We start from the raw sequence: 15706 nt of genomic DNA, 5'->3' as shown, positions 1-15706 counted from the left end.
CAACTGAAGCTCTGCCACCTCTGCACATGTCAAGTATTAAGAATTTGAATTAGTGAAACTCATTAGTAACCGATTCAATTTAAAAGGGTTTTAACTGTCTCCATATTGAAGCCACGCTGTTTTTTTCTTTTGGAACCGTTTTGCTTCCTGTTACTTGATCCACTGGGTGTTTTATCTCAGTCAGAGGGCAAGCAGACATGTTGGCTCTCAGTTTGCATACAAAGCGTATTCTCAACATGTGGAACAGATTCTTATTTGATATTTTAATTTGAGAGCATATGAAGCGTCTTGTATAGTCATCACTTTTCTCTTCCTCTAAGACCCTCTATCTGTTTGTTTCTTCTGCTTTGTAGCTCTGAGGATAAGGCCCTGATGGTGGTGAAGGATCTTACCTTCCTCCGACCAACTCCCCCCTGCCAGCCTCCTGTTAACAGGACCAAGTGCTTAGAGTAAGTTATGAACTTTTTAATATGGCTTACTTTTCTCCTTTCACTTGAGATGACAAAAAGGCTCGTATTTGATTTAAAATGGAAAAAAAAAAATCATCCAATACATGTTGGTTGGCAGGTTGGCCCATGAGTTGAGGGGTTGGGTCCACCGTTATGAAGTGCAGCAGACCAAATCCAGACGCATGAGCAACAGCAATCACAAACCCACCAGGACCATTCTGGTAAGTTACAGCACGTTTTGAAAAACAGGAAAACATATCTAATGCACCATGTAAGAATTTGCCATTAAGCTTACAAACTAAACGCCACTTGTTTTTAGGCCATATTAAGTTTTTTTTACTTTATTTTTAGCAAACCAAAGCCTCTCTTTCACCACTGTTTCACCTCCTCTAACACCTTCCCCTCTTTCTGCCTCTCATTTCTCTTTATTGGGCTGAGTTTAATCCGGCAGCCCTGAGAAAGTAAACACAACACTTAGAGGGGAGCTGTAGGATTAGTGCCCCCTGCTCCTTTTTTCCATCATTTTTTTCAAAATCTGTCACAGTAGGTCTAATCCTGCCCAGTTTGTATATATTCATTCTTCACTTTACTTTGTGATGATGTGTTTACTTCTCACTTGTATTGAGCTGTTTTAGCCTACAGACATAACTCTTCACAATATTTCAACATATGTAACTTTATATTAAGAAGTCTTCAGGAGAAAATCTTGGGACTGGAATGTGTGCGCTGATCTCTAGATGTTTTAAAAAGATGGTCAGTTGTAATGGATTCTGTATTTATGTGTTCGACGGTGTTGCCAACAGTTTATCCTGCTCACTCTAATGGTTAGTTATATGAGATAAAGAGATCATAGCTCATTCTTTCTGTGTTTTTCTCTCTCAACAGAAAACAGAGAATAAGGAGACTGAGAGTGCCCAGATTGTGACAGTCCAATACACAGAAACTAATGAGGAAAAGTGAGTAAAAACCTGTTACAGTGTATCTGTGTCAGATCCACACAAGTAAATCATTTTTCAGGTTTAAATGTTTTTCTTCTGAACAATTCCCATTTGATTTTAAAGCTGCATTAAAGGGGACATATTGCATATACCATTTTCAGGTTCACACTTGTATTTTGGGTTTCTACTACAACATGTTTACATACTTTAATGTTAAAAAAAAAAAAACAATATTCAAAAAAAATAATATATATCGAGTCGCTTAAACGCACAGTTTCTGAATACAGGCTGTGTGCATTTCTCTGGATTAAGCGTTTTGATACTTTCACAGTATTTATACAGCGCCTCAAACTGCTTTATAATAAATAAAGACATGGAAATTTCCCTTTTTACGATGTGGGACCTTTAGGCATTTTTTGACAGCTAGAGGGCAGAACGAATACACAGTCACTAAGTTAATGCTTGTGTGGTAAACCAACACTGGGTGGTAAAGTAAAACAGTGATCTTGAGCTTGTTTAGAGATGCAGACTGTGGCCTCTATTGTCAGCGGGATACACAGAAAAACATGATGTAAAGCAACTGTAGACATAACAAAGGGTATGTTTCATTGTTTTAGAGTTGTATTTAACCAAAGTGGCTCTTTTGAATGACTGGAACTGTGACAAAAAAAATAACATTTCTGTCTTATTTTCCCCCACATTTTTGTCCTCTATTGACTTTTTACAATCTGTCCGATTTATGATACAGTTATTTTAAAGCATGATCCTTTGAACAGCTTCAGAGGTTTGGTGGTCAGTAAGAACCTTTTCTGCTGCACTGCACTGTGTACTTTAGATCAGGCAGATGGAGTCAATAGTCTTTTGGCCACCCACTTGTCTTTTTTTCTCTCAGTAAATCTGGCTATGAAACATCCAAATCTACAGGACAAAAGATGAAAAATTCATTTCAGCAGTTAACCTCTGCAGGGATGAAAACGTAAAGTACAAAAGACAAATTCTTATTCTGAGCATGACGTGTTGTACCCAGGCCCCAGAGGGATTGAAGGTTGCTCCTCACAGTTTTAGTTTTGATTTCATCGTCATGTCTGTGACCATCCTGCTCTTGTACATTATTAGTTTAGAACCAGGTCACAGCAGAAGAGCCTGTAGAAGCTTTTGTTCTCCAGTGGGTTGTGAAACAATCGACCACAGACTACTGTAGAGCTGCAACTAATGATCACTTAAATACCGATTTGATCGATTAGTGGCTTTATTGCAAAGCAGAATATAGTGGAAAAAAAACAATTCCCAAGGTGAAGTCATAAATGTTTTGTTTTGTCTAAAACCCAAAAAGAATCAGCGTACTCTAATGTAAAACAAAGAAAAGCAGCAAATAATGATATTGTTTTTGGCATTTTTGCTTGAAAAATGACTTAAATAAAGTATTGATTATCAAAATAGTTGCAGATTAAAATTTGATCAACTAATCGAGTAATAGTTGCAGCTCTAGACTGAGATGCAAATCAATGCCCTGCTGAGTGACCGTGTTCTTGTTCGTGTCTATATCGAGGTTAAACGGACAGACATTATTTTGAGTTTTGATAAAAATCTGATATTAAAACAGTGAAGGAATTTTATGTGCATGAAATTTGCCAAATACAATACCTTTCTCTGGCACAAGACACTGTTTAACAGCACATGGGTGGTTGTTTTTTCTCCACACAGTGCTCCTCATACTTATCTGTTATTCTTTATCAACAGGAGTCCTGGCAGCGAGCTGCAGGTTTACTACGCCCCTCATCACACCTACAGTGACTTCTTTGATGAGATCAATCGCCGTGGCGACACTTTCTATGTAGTGTCTTTCCGCAGGGTAAGTTTCAACTTGTTTGGCCTTTTACGCTGTTTTGAGAAAAACACAAAGTCTGACCCAGTGTTAAAACTGATCTCATGAAGTCAAATTAGAAGATGTTTCAAGTATTCACAGCTCAACATTATTATTATTAATCTGTGTCTGTAATGAGATTTCCTTATCTCATACTGGAGACAGAGTACTTTATGAACCATAAATTATATATAGTCAGTAAGTTCCTTAACAGAGAGGCTTGATTTGAGAGAAAAGTGGAGGGTGGGGGAGGGGATGAAATACACACACCCAAGGGTGTAACTACGCCTTTCCAGTCCAGTTTCCTCGGCCCATTTGCAATCATCAAGACCATGTTTTAGATTTTTAGGCATGGCCATATGTCACCGTTAATCTTCTTGGTCTTTATTCATTTGACCATTTTTCCTCATTTGAGACTCAAGACCTGTTTTTAATTTCCTCTCTTTATATGATTAATTCTGGACATTGAATTCACAAAGAGGTCTTTGATTAGTTTGGGTTTTGTTTCTTTCTTTTGTTATCAAGAACAAGAAAACAAATTTGCTGCAGTGGATATCTTTTTTCTTTTAGTTCTACCCGTTATAGTTTGTGTGTCATCATCATGGGAAGTTGCTGCTCTATCTATTGTCATTGAACGGTGTTGAATAAGACACATTTACCACCAGATTTGTCCAAAAAGTAAGTAAGAAGTAAGAAAATTAAATGAACATATGTTTCTTCCCCAAAACACATTTGGTCACTGCTCCAAAGAGCTCATATCAAGCTTAACACCTCTGTGTGAAGTTAAGCCCTTAAATCCTCAGGATTACTTAATAGGGCGGGAGTTTTGAAGTATGTGGTCAAAGATCGAGACCCCTTGTCACCAAGCAAGTCACAAAGGTTTGGCCCTGAGTTGGCATGGTGACAGCAGGGACAATGATAACAATGGTGTACCCGAATTCGAGGGCCTCTACAGGTCAAGTAGCTGTCCATCAGTTGCTTGCGGCTTTGTGTTGCATGAGAAGTGGGGTCATTTAGAAACGAAAACGCCACAGATACTTTAACTCTAAATCCAAACATTAGTTCCTGAGGTTTGATTTTTACTGATCTAAGATTTTCCTTTAATGAATCAACCAGATAATTTGAATCTTAGTTATTCTTGAATAACATGTTGAAAATGTGCCAATGGTAACATTTGACAGAGAGAGAGAGGATTACAACTACTAGAACTTAAGGAAATTAAATGTATTTTTAATAATCACAATTGAAAACAAAAACAACCAAGGGGAAATGGGCTTTGGTAATTTAGATATGAGGATGTAGGACTGAAACAAACTGTTTCTGAACTAACTGATTAAACTGTTAATGTAAAATGAAAAACAGTGAAAAATATCCATCCCAATATCAAAAAGACCAAGGCAATGACTTAAAGCGCTTTGTCCGACTTACAGATATTCAGTTTACACTTACGACAAAGAGATGCAGAAAATCTGCACAATTGAGAAAGTGTGAAAGAAAGCCCTGCCTCCTTTACTACATCAGCACTAAATAATGAAAAACAGATATCATAGATTACAGGCCTGTTATTCTGGGTGACCTTTTTAATTCTTACAGACCTTTATTGTCCTTTCTCAGTTTATTTGCTTGTATTGTGTTTCCTGGGTTTCTCTCTCTGTGTGTGTGTGTGTGTGTGTGTGTGTGTGTGTGTGTGTGTGTGTGTGTGTGTGTGTGTGTGTGTGTGTGTGTGTGTGTGTGTGTGTGTGTGTGTGTGTGTGTGTGTGTGTGTGTGTGTGTGTGTGTGTGTGTGTGTGTGTGTGTGTGTGTGTGTGTGTGTGTGTGTGTGTGTGTGTGTGTGTGTGTGTGTGTGTGTGTGTGTGTGTGTGTGTGTGTGTGTGTGTGTGTCGGCATAAACGGGTGTGCTTTTTTTTTTTTTTTTGTTCCAGTAAGTATGATGTTATTATAAGACTGCCAGAGCTCTGGATTAAATTTGGAATTTTGTTTGGATTTTAAAGCCAATCACTACCCAATTTGACTTCTGTCCCTCGAGGCAACTCGGAAACTTCACCATGGCCCTCGCCAGCGGTTGAGGTCACTCTCTACAGTGTGTTGCAGGCTCAAAGACATCCATGCATAGGTCAAGGTTACTTTAAGCCCTCCACAGATACATTACCACCTGTGGCTTTGTTTAAGTGTGAAATGAGGTGAGGCGAAGGAAAACACAACTCCCAACAAGACCAAAATATGGAGCTGCTCTCACTCTACCGTCATTTTGTGGTCTTGCTTCACTACACATGTTGTTTTAGCACCTGTGGCTTTATGTAAGTGTGCATTGAGGTGAGGTGGTGGAAACACTGGTTGCTTTCACAGTGGACCGTAATCCCATAGGGTTCAAGGAAAATTCACCTGTTGCCATGGCAGCTGCAGCTGTTATGTCAGCTTGACAAGCTCGCCGGTCCCCTGGTGATGAGTGGTAATGTGGATGGTGTTTTCCTGCCATCCTCCAAACACGGTTAAGACACCCTCTCAGTCACTGTTATCATTTAATACTCCCTTTGGTGTCTTACAGCTTCATTCCTTGAAGTGCCATGACCATATATCACACCAAAACCTTTACTCTGAAGAAACACTAATGAAGTTACTTGAGATAACGTCTTGGCTGTGCAACACTTAGTGTCACTTTCATAAAACTTATTCAGCATTATCAAGAACACTTTCTTACACAAGTCTTTTCCCCACGTCGTTTCTACACGTCGGTATGTCCACTGGTATCCCTTTCCCAACCTCACACCATACTCCTGTCATCGCCTTAACGCCCCTCATTTTTCATCTCCGTTTTGCAAGCAAACTGTGATAGAGTCGGTTTTTCAGTTGGTCTCTTGATAGCTGGAAAGCCATAAAACATGAATCATGTGGGCTTTCTGTGCAGTGTTGGCTGTCTCACTAAGCTCTTCGTAAATGTTATTTTACACATGAAGTTCAGTTTACTCGTCATCAGTACTCATAGTATTAATATAACCTATTGGATAGTGACTGCTTAATGGCTCTAGAAGGATTATCTCGGCTTGGGCTTGAGAAATGTATAAGAGAAAGCATGCGTCACAAACTGGAGGTGTGGAGATTGAATGAAGATACTACATGTGTTATGGGAAATTTTTGGAGATGGAAAAACTAGACTGAAATTCAGGATATCTCAGCCTCTATGGTTTCAATTTTTTTTTAAATCTCTCCTGTGAATCCTTCATCTTTGTAGAAGTGCAATACACATATATGGAGTACAACTTTAAGGTCAACACTTTTCAGATAGAATAACTATATTAAATAAATATTGTATTTTGTGTGCCTAGAACTTTTCTATCCTTTTAGTCATGTGTCTGAAGAGATTATTGGTATTGGTTTTTATACTTGTATTGTTTCAAAGTTTAAAATTCCAGTATTGTGACTAAGCACCCCTTTGATTTTGGTCGTAGCAGTAACTCTTGACATTGGCTGTTCAGTTTATATAAGTTGCAAATCATTTCTCAGATGATGCCATAGCTTTTGCATCTGATAGTGGACCTGCAGCTAAACACTGGCATGCGTGCGTGCGTGCGTCAGATGTGCACATTAGCATTCCTCTCTCCACCACAACTCCTGAGAGGATGAGCTCAGATTAAAACCTCCCCACTTATTGTCTAATGAGTTGCACAAAAGCATTCTTAATAGCTCCAGGACTGAATTGAATGGAAATTATTGCCTAATGCAAGGACCTTTGAACCTCCCAGATGACCAATGCATCATTGATAACCTGAAGTTGTCCATGTAAGTTCTTCAGTAGGTCTTCTCCTCAGAGCTCTAAACTCGGCTCCAAATCTTGATCAACAACTGGCAGATGCATGCATTGGACCGTTTTATTTGCTTCCAAATTAGTTGTATTTTCCTCTCACTGACCTTCTCTTCTTTGTTTTCAGGACCATCTTCTACTTCCTGCCACCAGCCACAACAAAGGAAGTCGACCCAAGATGTCAGTGGTGTTGCCAGCCATGAACATAAACGGTATGCACTGGGGCACATACGGAACAGTTGTGGAGTTTAGTCATTCAACACGATGTAACAGATGAAAGGCAAGCTGGGAGCAGAATCAGAAATACGTCTCCTCACAAGAATGCATTACTTGTGTGTGGCGTAAGACACTTGCAAGAAAAAACTCCATTGACCAAAATAGAGCACTTTTGCTTTTTAAGCCTATTAAGGTGATTCTGATTTTTTTTTTTCATCTCTGCTGCTATTTTGTTTCCCAAAATCTGTCTTCTTGGATGTAGAGTGTGTGTTGCCTGTTTAACTTGAATGAAAGTTTCTTTTTAGAGATTTTCTTTGCCCAAAGGTTTCTTTGACATCTGGCGTCTTGTTAGTAGAAGGTCTTTGCGCCCTACCTCCCTCTGAGCCTCTTGGGGGTTCGGTTATGTCCTTCAGCCCCTGATTATGCTCCTTTGCATTTAGAAATGCTGTCAAGTGTCTGTACAGCCGCTGACAAAACCACTCACAGACACATACACAAAAAAGAAGCTTTTTCAGTGTTCCTTTTCTTTTTGGCTTTGATTTGTTATTTTACATTTTTGTACCGAAAATGAAGTTGAGGCAGAGGCAGCAACATGTGTATTTCATTAGATTGCCACAGTTATATTCATCATATTGTTAAGAAAAACTGCAAGCAAAACCTACAGTAGTCTGACCACATCTTCATTGTTAAATGCATACATTCATTCCATCATTGCTTGAATTCTTAGCTTTACATCCATTACCTATAAGTACGTAAGAACTCAGAATGGTATATTTTTATACATACACATCTTAAACAATTATCCCCCCCCCCCCCCACCATTTGAACATTGCTCTTGTCCATAATGCGATTTTGATAAAATTGTGATTAATTGTGCAGCCCTTATTATTATTATACTAATTATTATTAAGTATCCACTTTGGTTTGAGTATGCCACACAAAACATTCACTGTCATTGTCGCACATGATGACTGCATGCTAGAATGAATGGAAAATCAAACCCAAATACAGGTTCACTCTAATTACAGATTATAGAGCAGGGACACTGCTCATCTAGACTGCTTCATTTCAAGAGAACAATTACCATCCACATCTTGTCATAGTGGGTGGCAATCAGAGTGCACTTGGTTGTGGTTTGGGGGTGGTGGTTTCCACCAGCCCATTTGAGATGCAATCACCCGTTTATTTGACCGCCTGCCCTCAAAAACAAGACCCATCGAAAACGTTTTAACACTTGAGGTACACCTCAATGTCTGAACAGTCCGGCAAAAAACCTTGGGCTTCGATTGAAGCATTTGTTGCCAAATTTTTTTGTGTGTTACGAATGACTAGTACAGATACAGATGTTCTTGATTTCCATGAGCTCATCATAACTTTTTCTCAATGCTCCTTAGATGTGCTTGATTATAAATACGATATGGCAATGTCCGGTCATCTGAGATTTCACTGGAAAGTCTTCTTTGTTCAGTTAATTATTAGGAGGCTTGATTTTCACAAAGCCTGTGAGAGATGAACTGAAGGGAAACCTCCTCAGGAGGTATTGTGTTTATGTAGGATAGCCTGTTGCTGTTGGGTGTTTGCCTAGCCTTTTTTATCAGAAATCCTCTTGGTTCTCTGATACCTCCCTGTCTTGTCTGTGGCAAAGCACCAGCACCAGATTTGATTAGTCAACCAGTTCTGAGAGGAGTGAGTCAGTGGAATATGAGCCTCTTACTCAGCAGGGAAGACATGGCCAATGGGAAGTAACTTTTTTTCTGGAAGGGAGTGTTAGAGATGAAGATTGATGAAGGTAAACATTGTTCTTGGTTGGTCTTGTCAAAGAGGAATGTAAAGGTCCATGCTGCTCAGATGGCCCATTGAAATAGCAGTAAATAGTGAAATACAAGACCTCCTTTTCAGCTAATTGTTGAAATGGCCAAACAAAGGTGGCATTCAGGTAGAGATACCGGGTCTGGATAGATTCTTGTTTGCTGAAGAAAAGGTCCCTTTGATTTGCATGATGTGTCATGGATGCCTGTAGTTGGCTGCCAATGCAAGCCATTGTGTTCTTCTGCGCTTGCAGCAACAGTCTTTACCTTCTTCTTCTTTTGGGTGTTAGTGTGTTTCCAATGTTCTGGCTGGACTAACAGCAGTTTCATGTTAGCACGTATGCACGTACGGTAGCTTCAGTTTTAGATGCCACAACTGCTCCTACTGGTAGTTCCTCGTTGATCTGACAGCAAGGACTTTAGTTAGAGAGCCAGCCAACAGAGGCTGACATGGAAAAGAGGTTGGTGGTGATTGTCTGCACTAGCGTGGTCTTCCCTCCTTTTAAAGTATAAATCCCCATGTGTTACACAGATGACAGACATCAAGTCGCATTTCATGTTATCTTTGTATGAAACTTTGAAGTTATTAAGTGCAAATGTACATATTTAGCTGGGCGAGACCCTTAGAAAAGCAGAAACACTGTCCTCTCTGGAGCATGATTGCTCCACAGTGAAGGATAATTCTTTCCAGCTCCCTGTTGTGGCTCTCCTGTAGGAATGCCTTCCTTCTCCAGTCACTAAATGGTTTTCATCTGGAGGAGATGGATAGACTCTGCTAATCTGGAGTGAGCGTTTGGTCTGTCGTGGTCAATAACTGCACATCGAAGATCGAGACTTTGATGTAAGCTGTTGCTTGTTTCTGTCTCGCTGCGTGTCCACGGTTCAGGGGCTCTGTTAAAGTTACTTGACCTTGACCGCCTTGATTCTTTCAGAAACATATCTGGCTGAGCAGTGACTCCTCATAAGGACTGAAGGATGTGTTTATTTAACCATCCCCTGAGTTTGAAAGTAGCTCAATCAAGTGGAAGGGACATGTTTGGAGAAGAGGAATGTTTTGGTGATGACATCATTTACAGGTGGATCGACCGCAGGGACACGCTGCAGTCTATTTTTACTTCTCTGAGATTGTACATGTGCACTGTAGCTTCTAGGCAGGTAGAGCTCCCCACCACTGAAGGAGTTGGGGGTCACATTTTCCTACTCTTCTAATCTAAACAAACACGCCAACCAATGCTCTGAAAAGGAGTGCGCTTTTACCAACCCAAATGTTTAACCCTTGCAATCCTCTCAAACTAAACATGTGCAAGTGATTTTTCTCCTCAGTTACTGAACTCTGGATACTAAAGCTAGTTATTTGCCATGCTAGCTGAGGGGCTCTGTTGATGCACTGTTGGCCGTACAGAGTCAGACTGAAATATCTAAACAACTATTTAATTGATTGCAGTGACATGTTGTACAGACGTTCGTGGTCCCCAGGTGAGGATTACTACCATCCTTGACTCTCCTTCTGGCACCACCATGAGCTTGCCAATTTTCGTTTTTAGTGAAATTTCTAGTGCATGGATTGCTGTGAAATTCAGTTAAGACATTTATGTCCCCCCTCAGGATTAAATGTAATAACTTGGTGATCCAATAACATTTTCCTGTAGTTCCATCATCAGGTCAAATTCCAAATATCTCCCTGTATTTGGTTTCGTCAACAAATTCCTACAAAGCAAATTACTTTACCATCAGCTTCTACTGTATTTTTATGCTAATTTGCAAATGTTAGCATTCTAACATGTTAAACTAATATGGTGAATATTTTAGGAACTGTACTTGCTAAACATCAGTAAGTACTTATCGTCATTGTGAGCATGTTAGTATGCTGTTAGTATTTAGCTCAAAGCAATGCTGTAACGCCAAAGTGCAGCCTCACAAAGCTACTAGCGTGTCTGCAGACTCTTTAAATCTTTTTATTGCCTGTGAGATTCATTGTGTAATGGTAAAACATTGCTTTATTGTTCAGCACTGGCTTGTCCAACTATTCAAGAACTTCCCTATCATTCATTAAATAAAAGATGAGCATATTGGAAGAGTTTTCTAAATCAAAATTCTCTGAAAACCGTCTGTTTTGGTAGATCATGTGAATGTTTAAGTTTATGTCTAATTGCCATCCCATTAGACCCACATTTATTTTTATTGGCCTTGTACATTTGTGGTTATACTTTCTGATGAATTGCTTCCTTTCGGACATTAAAAAAAGCTTCCCTCATGAACATGTCCTCAGTGTTAGTGCCAGTCTGGCAGCCACCGTCCTCCCGAGATGCAGTCTCAGGTTTCTTCAGATGCGTCGTTGCCAGACATCAGGGTTTTATCAGCACACACCAGCTCACTGTGTCACTGAAACTTTCTGGAACTTCTCCAGATGGCACTAGTAAAAGGGGGAAGGAGACCACGCAGCGCAGGACGGTAGATTTGGCAGCTTCTTCAAAGAGCTGCTGTTTGAAGTTGGGCCTTGTGGCCGTATGTTTGTGTGTTTCCTGTTTCACTGCTCAGACTTCTCAAGCAGTTGGCTGAATAGAATTTAGACACTTTGGTAATTTGGTAAAAGGTGGATGTAAACAGTGGGGGGATTAAATGGGAGGATAATGGCTCAGATTGTGGCCCACAAATTACAGTGTAATTATTTTGTAATTATTGGGCAATTATAAATTAATTATGGGATACAGTAATTTTGTTTCGTTTCCTCTTGGTTCCTGCCATTTCCTCAGCTGATTTACGTTTTCTTCCAACCTTCGCCGTTGGAGCAAGCAGAGGCCGCTTGCTGGCATCTGTCTTTTCCTTCTCCATGATAATAGAAGCTCCGGTAGCTGAGCTGCTAAGCTAATCACTAGCTGCTCAGAGTTTACAGAGAGGGAGGGGAAGTGCGAGGGAACGAGGCAATGGGAGCCTTCGGGGCAATGGCTCTCATTGGTCAATTTCTATGCAGGCCTACAGCTGATGGACTAAATGGATTTTTGTTAGTTCTTTTTGCTATTCATATTGTGTAGATCAGACTACAGGACCCTAATCTCCATATAAAAGATGTTAATAATAATTACCAATATTCCAAATTGTAGACTATAGCTTTAACACAGGAATAAAGCTTCAAGTTCTTCATAAGTACAAAGTAATCACCACTTTATTCATTTCTTGGTTCTTCTATGCTTTGTTTTATACACCCATTAGAATTTGCAGGATTTATATTGTATCCGTCCTCCTAATGAGTTGTGCATTTGCATTATGCACATTTTTCCAATGTGTGCTGCCTATATGTTGGACTTCTATTTATTATCTGATTTAAATTAGCTAAGTGGTGGTCATGTCAGAGCAGATTATTTTGAAATGAACTGAATCCACCAGCTGTGCGGCAATGACAGGGCCTCGAATCTCAAGGGGAAAAAAAAATCTGTTGTGATCTCATCAAGCTATATGGAGATACATAGAGAATACATTTTCCAGCTCTACTACAGACAGAGGCCTAACTTGAGGTAGGCATACGTGGCGTGACAAAATCTTAACCCAGAAGATGATTTCCAGAGATGTCTGTTGAAACACTGAAGCTATTTGAAAGTTCCAGTTTCACTGCAGGTGCAAAAAAGGAAGTTCAACAGCAGATGAAGTCATACTCTGCATCACGTCTTACGAACCATTTAATGATATGAACATCCGCGGAGTGTTCTGGCTGCAGAAGGGGCTATTGTATTGTCATTGTATGATCTGATAAACTCTCTTAAGTATACATCCGTAGAAGAAGCTGATGTCTTTCACAGGTGTCTGGAAAAAGACTGCAGCGTTTAAATAACTTGCAGGACTCAGGTATTCGAAAGACGCCTACAGCTCCATTTCTGGGTCAAATACGAGTGCACTAAAACTGACTGAGGTCTGTTGGACTTGTGTGCACCATATGGGGATTGTTGCTATTATCTTGACTCTCTCGCTGATATACATAGGAAGCCACACGTTGTCTGTTAATGTTAATCCACAAGGGTGTGTTATTAATAGCGCTTTCTAGCAAAGAATTTCACAAGCGTGTCCATTCTAAAGGATGTTCTTCCCACAGGCTGAGCAAACTTAGTCTCTGGAAGACCACAAACCATGAAGCACAATGTTGTCTCAAATCCAGCCTCTTTTTCCAAACTTGAATTTCCCCAGATAAAGCCAGAGCAGCTTCTTGTTTGTTGGTCACACGTCATGATGACCTTCTGAGAATGTATTTATCTTTGATAACTTAATGTTTATCATCATCTGTGTTGCAGTCTTTGGGTTTTTTCCAAACACAACGGCCTGACTCATCAGCATCGATTTCTTTCTGTCCCTCAATGTTGCCAGAGTTTTTCTTTTCTTCTCTGAACACAATAAGTGGTCTGAAGGATCCTGACACACCATCAGTAATTGCTCTCTCTTTCTTTCTCCCTCACTCTTTTCAGAGTCTTTTACCCTCTCACATGTGCATGTCCTGCTATTGTTGTTCAGGGCAGTTTTGTTTATCTCTAAGAATGAGAAATCCAGAATGTGACTCACCTCTGGACTCCAGCTGCGGTTCTCAGCCCCCCAACTGCCTCAAACAATACTCCTTTGCACTCCCCAAATACTCTCTTATCATGCCTGTAACCAGTATGACAAAAAAACTGCAATTAATTATAATGACGAATACAGTTTGGCAAGCACTACTTGTGTCTTGAGTTGATTAAATCTTTGGCTGTGATATAAAACCACTGCTGATAGAGCAAATACACAAATTAATCAACAGTAATTTATTTATTTATTTATTTATTTATGCATCAAAACTAACAACCTTCTGCTTTCTTTCCTGCTGTTCCAGACAGCATCATAAGGGACAAAGACTACGAGGTGATGATGCAGATTGACTGTGAAGTAACGGATACCAGGATCCTCCACGTCCGGTCTTCCACCATCCCACCTTTGCTCCGGGTCAACCGCACAAATACGTTTTACCAGCGCTCCTCGACTGACAGCCAGGCCGCTCCTCCTGTCGGTGTGCTGATGGGGTCTGCTTAAGATCTCCAGCAGCACCTGTTATTCTGTATAACTCCCCAACTAAACGCGTGAATACAAACACATTATAAGTCCTCAGGTAAAACTATTTTTGTGTGATGAAGTATATTGTAAATCAGGGGCCCTCCCACTAACTTGATTTAGATTTAGATTGGAATAAAAAACAAAGGTAGCTCAAATTGTCAGCACCAGTTGGCAACATTCTTCATTAGGGTGGTAGTCTCTGTAATAGGGTCCGAGCAGACGCTAGCTCCTTGTGTGGCAACACTGACTTCTCCCTGTAACCCCAGACGCCCCACATAAGGGTAATTGCTTAGCGGCAGGAGGCTGAGCATTGAACCCTGAGTCACCCCGTCATAACACAAATACTTTTACCCCGTAGCAGCTCTCCTCGTGTCTGCTCTTTCTTTTTGTGTTGTTAATTTTCAGAACGAACTGCAAATCCAGGGAACACAGAAAACAACAACAAGTTCTCTGTTTATATTGCAGCTACAAAGTGTGCTGTAATCATCTCTCATACTTATTTGTAGTCAGTTTTGCTGCTAAATTAAGCAAATTGTTGAATTGAATCTTGAATCGTGAAACAGCAAGAAATGCCAGATTGATCACATGCAGCGAATGAGGCATTCAATAAACTCAGGAAGTTAGGCCACCTGTGAAAACAAGCAGGTTAACCACTATGTTGTTGACTGTTCAGATGCACTGTTTTTAGCATTGTAATTATGAGAAAACTAGATGACATTGTCTATAAAATTTTAAATGGTGAATTGGAAACACACCATAAATGTTAGAAATTTTCACTGGTTGGACATCCTGAGATTTTATTTAAGAAAATTGTATCTTCATCAAATTTGACACACCTGCCTTAAAAGATGAGCTATAACGGCCAATGTTTGACATATATCCACTGTTTGAATAGCAGAGTTTGAGTCCTGACATCTCCGTCCATGGGCTAAATTGCACTTTTATGTGGTGCACTTAATTCTATATCGAAATTGCAACATGGTGGAAATTCTTTTTTTACTGTGCGATGGAGTTTTTAGTACAAATTTGTTGTGAAAAAAAAGAAACTGCACTATAAATTCTGACTTTAAATGCCTCATATTAATGTTTCTGTAAAGTTAATATTAAATAAGAAGTTGTTAAAGCAACATACTTTTACCTGAAAGTGCATTTCTTTTTGTTTAACTATTGTACAGATGGTTGTGTCATAGCTCAACGGATGCCCATAAAAACATTTTTTGCCTGTGTTTTCTTAAGCCAGGCAGACTGTGTGTATTTTAAATTTATTTTGTCCCCAAAAATATATATTTGATTCACCACAGTGGTTTCACTGCATCCCAACAGTACTTGGGGACAAAGCAAGAGTACAATTAAAAACTTGAGATGTTGTCTTTTGTATTATATTATGTGCATAAACCAAAATAAACACTGGATTTTACTGAACTTTATGTGTATCATTTAGGCTGTTGGGGGAAATTGCATTGTTATAATTTTTTGTGCAACAGTATAAAAGATTGAGTGTTCAGGAATTTATTTTTAAATTCACAATGACTCAGTAAGAGTAAATTACAGGCTTGAATGGTCATTGT

The 15706-nt window shown here is 39.6% G+C and overlaps 1 protein-coding gene across 1 annotated transcript in view; it reads left to right on the top strand.

Moving 5' to 3' along the window:
• atf6 (activating transcription factor 6) overlaps positions 1 to 15534 on the top strand; it is a 33116-nt gene extending 17582 nt beyond the window's left edge. The window contains exons 11-16 of the mRNA XM_083939879.1: positions 354 to 449; positions 568 to 670; positions 1335 to 1405; positions 3128 to 3239; positions 7178 to 7262; positions 13921 to 15534. Of these exons, the coding sequence (XP_083796005.1) occupies positions 354 to 449; positions 568 to 670; positions 1335 to 1405; positions 3128 to 3239; positions 7178 to 7262; positions 13921 to 14117 (664 nt within the window). The 3' untranslated portion in view covers positions 14118 to 15534. The remainder of the gene's footprint in view (positions 1 to 353; positions 450 to 567; positions 671 to 1334; positions 1406 to 3127; positions 3240 to 7177; positions 7263 to 13920) is intronic.
• The last annotated feature ends 172 nt before the right edge of the window (positions 15535 to 15706 follow it).

The sequence above is a fragment of the Echiichthys vipera genome (genome assembly GCF_963691815.1).
Source record: "Echiichthys vipera genome assembly, chromosome: 3".
Classification (NCBI taxonomy): domain Eukaryota; kingdom Metazoa; phylum Chordata; class Actinopteri; order Perciformes; family Trachinidae; genus Echiichthys; species Echiichthys vipera.
This window is presented reverse-complemented; position numbering and strand designations above follow the sequence as displayed.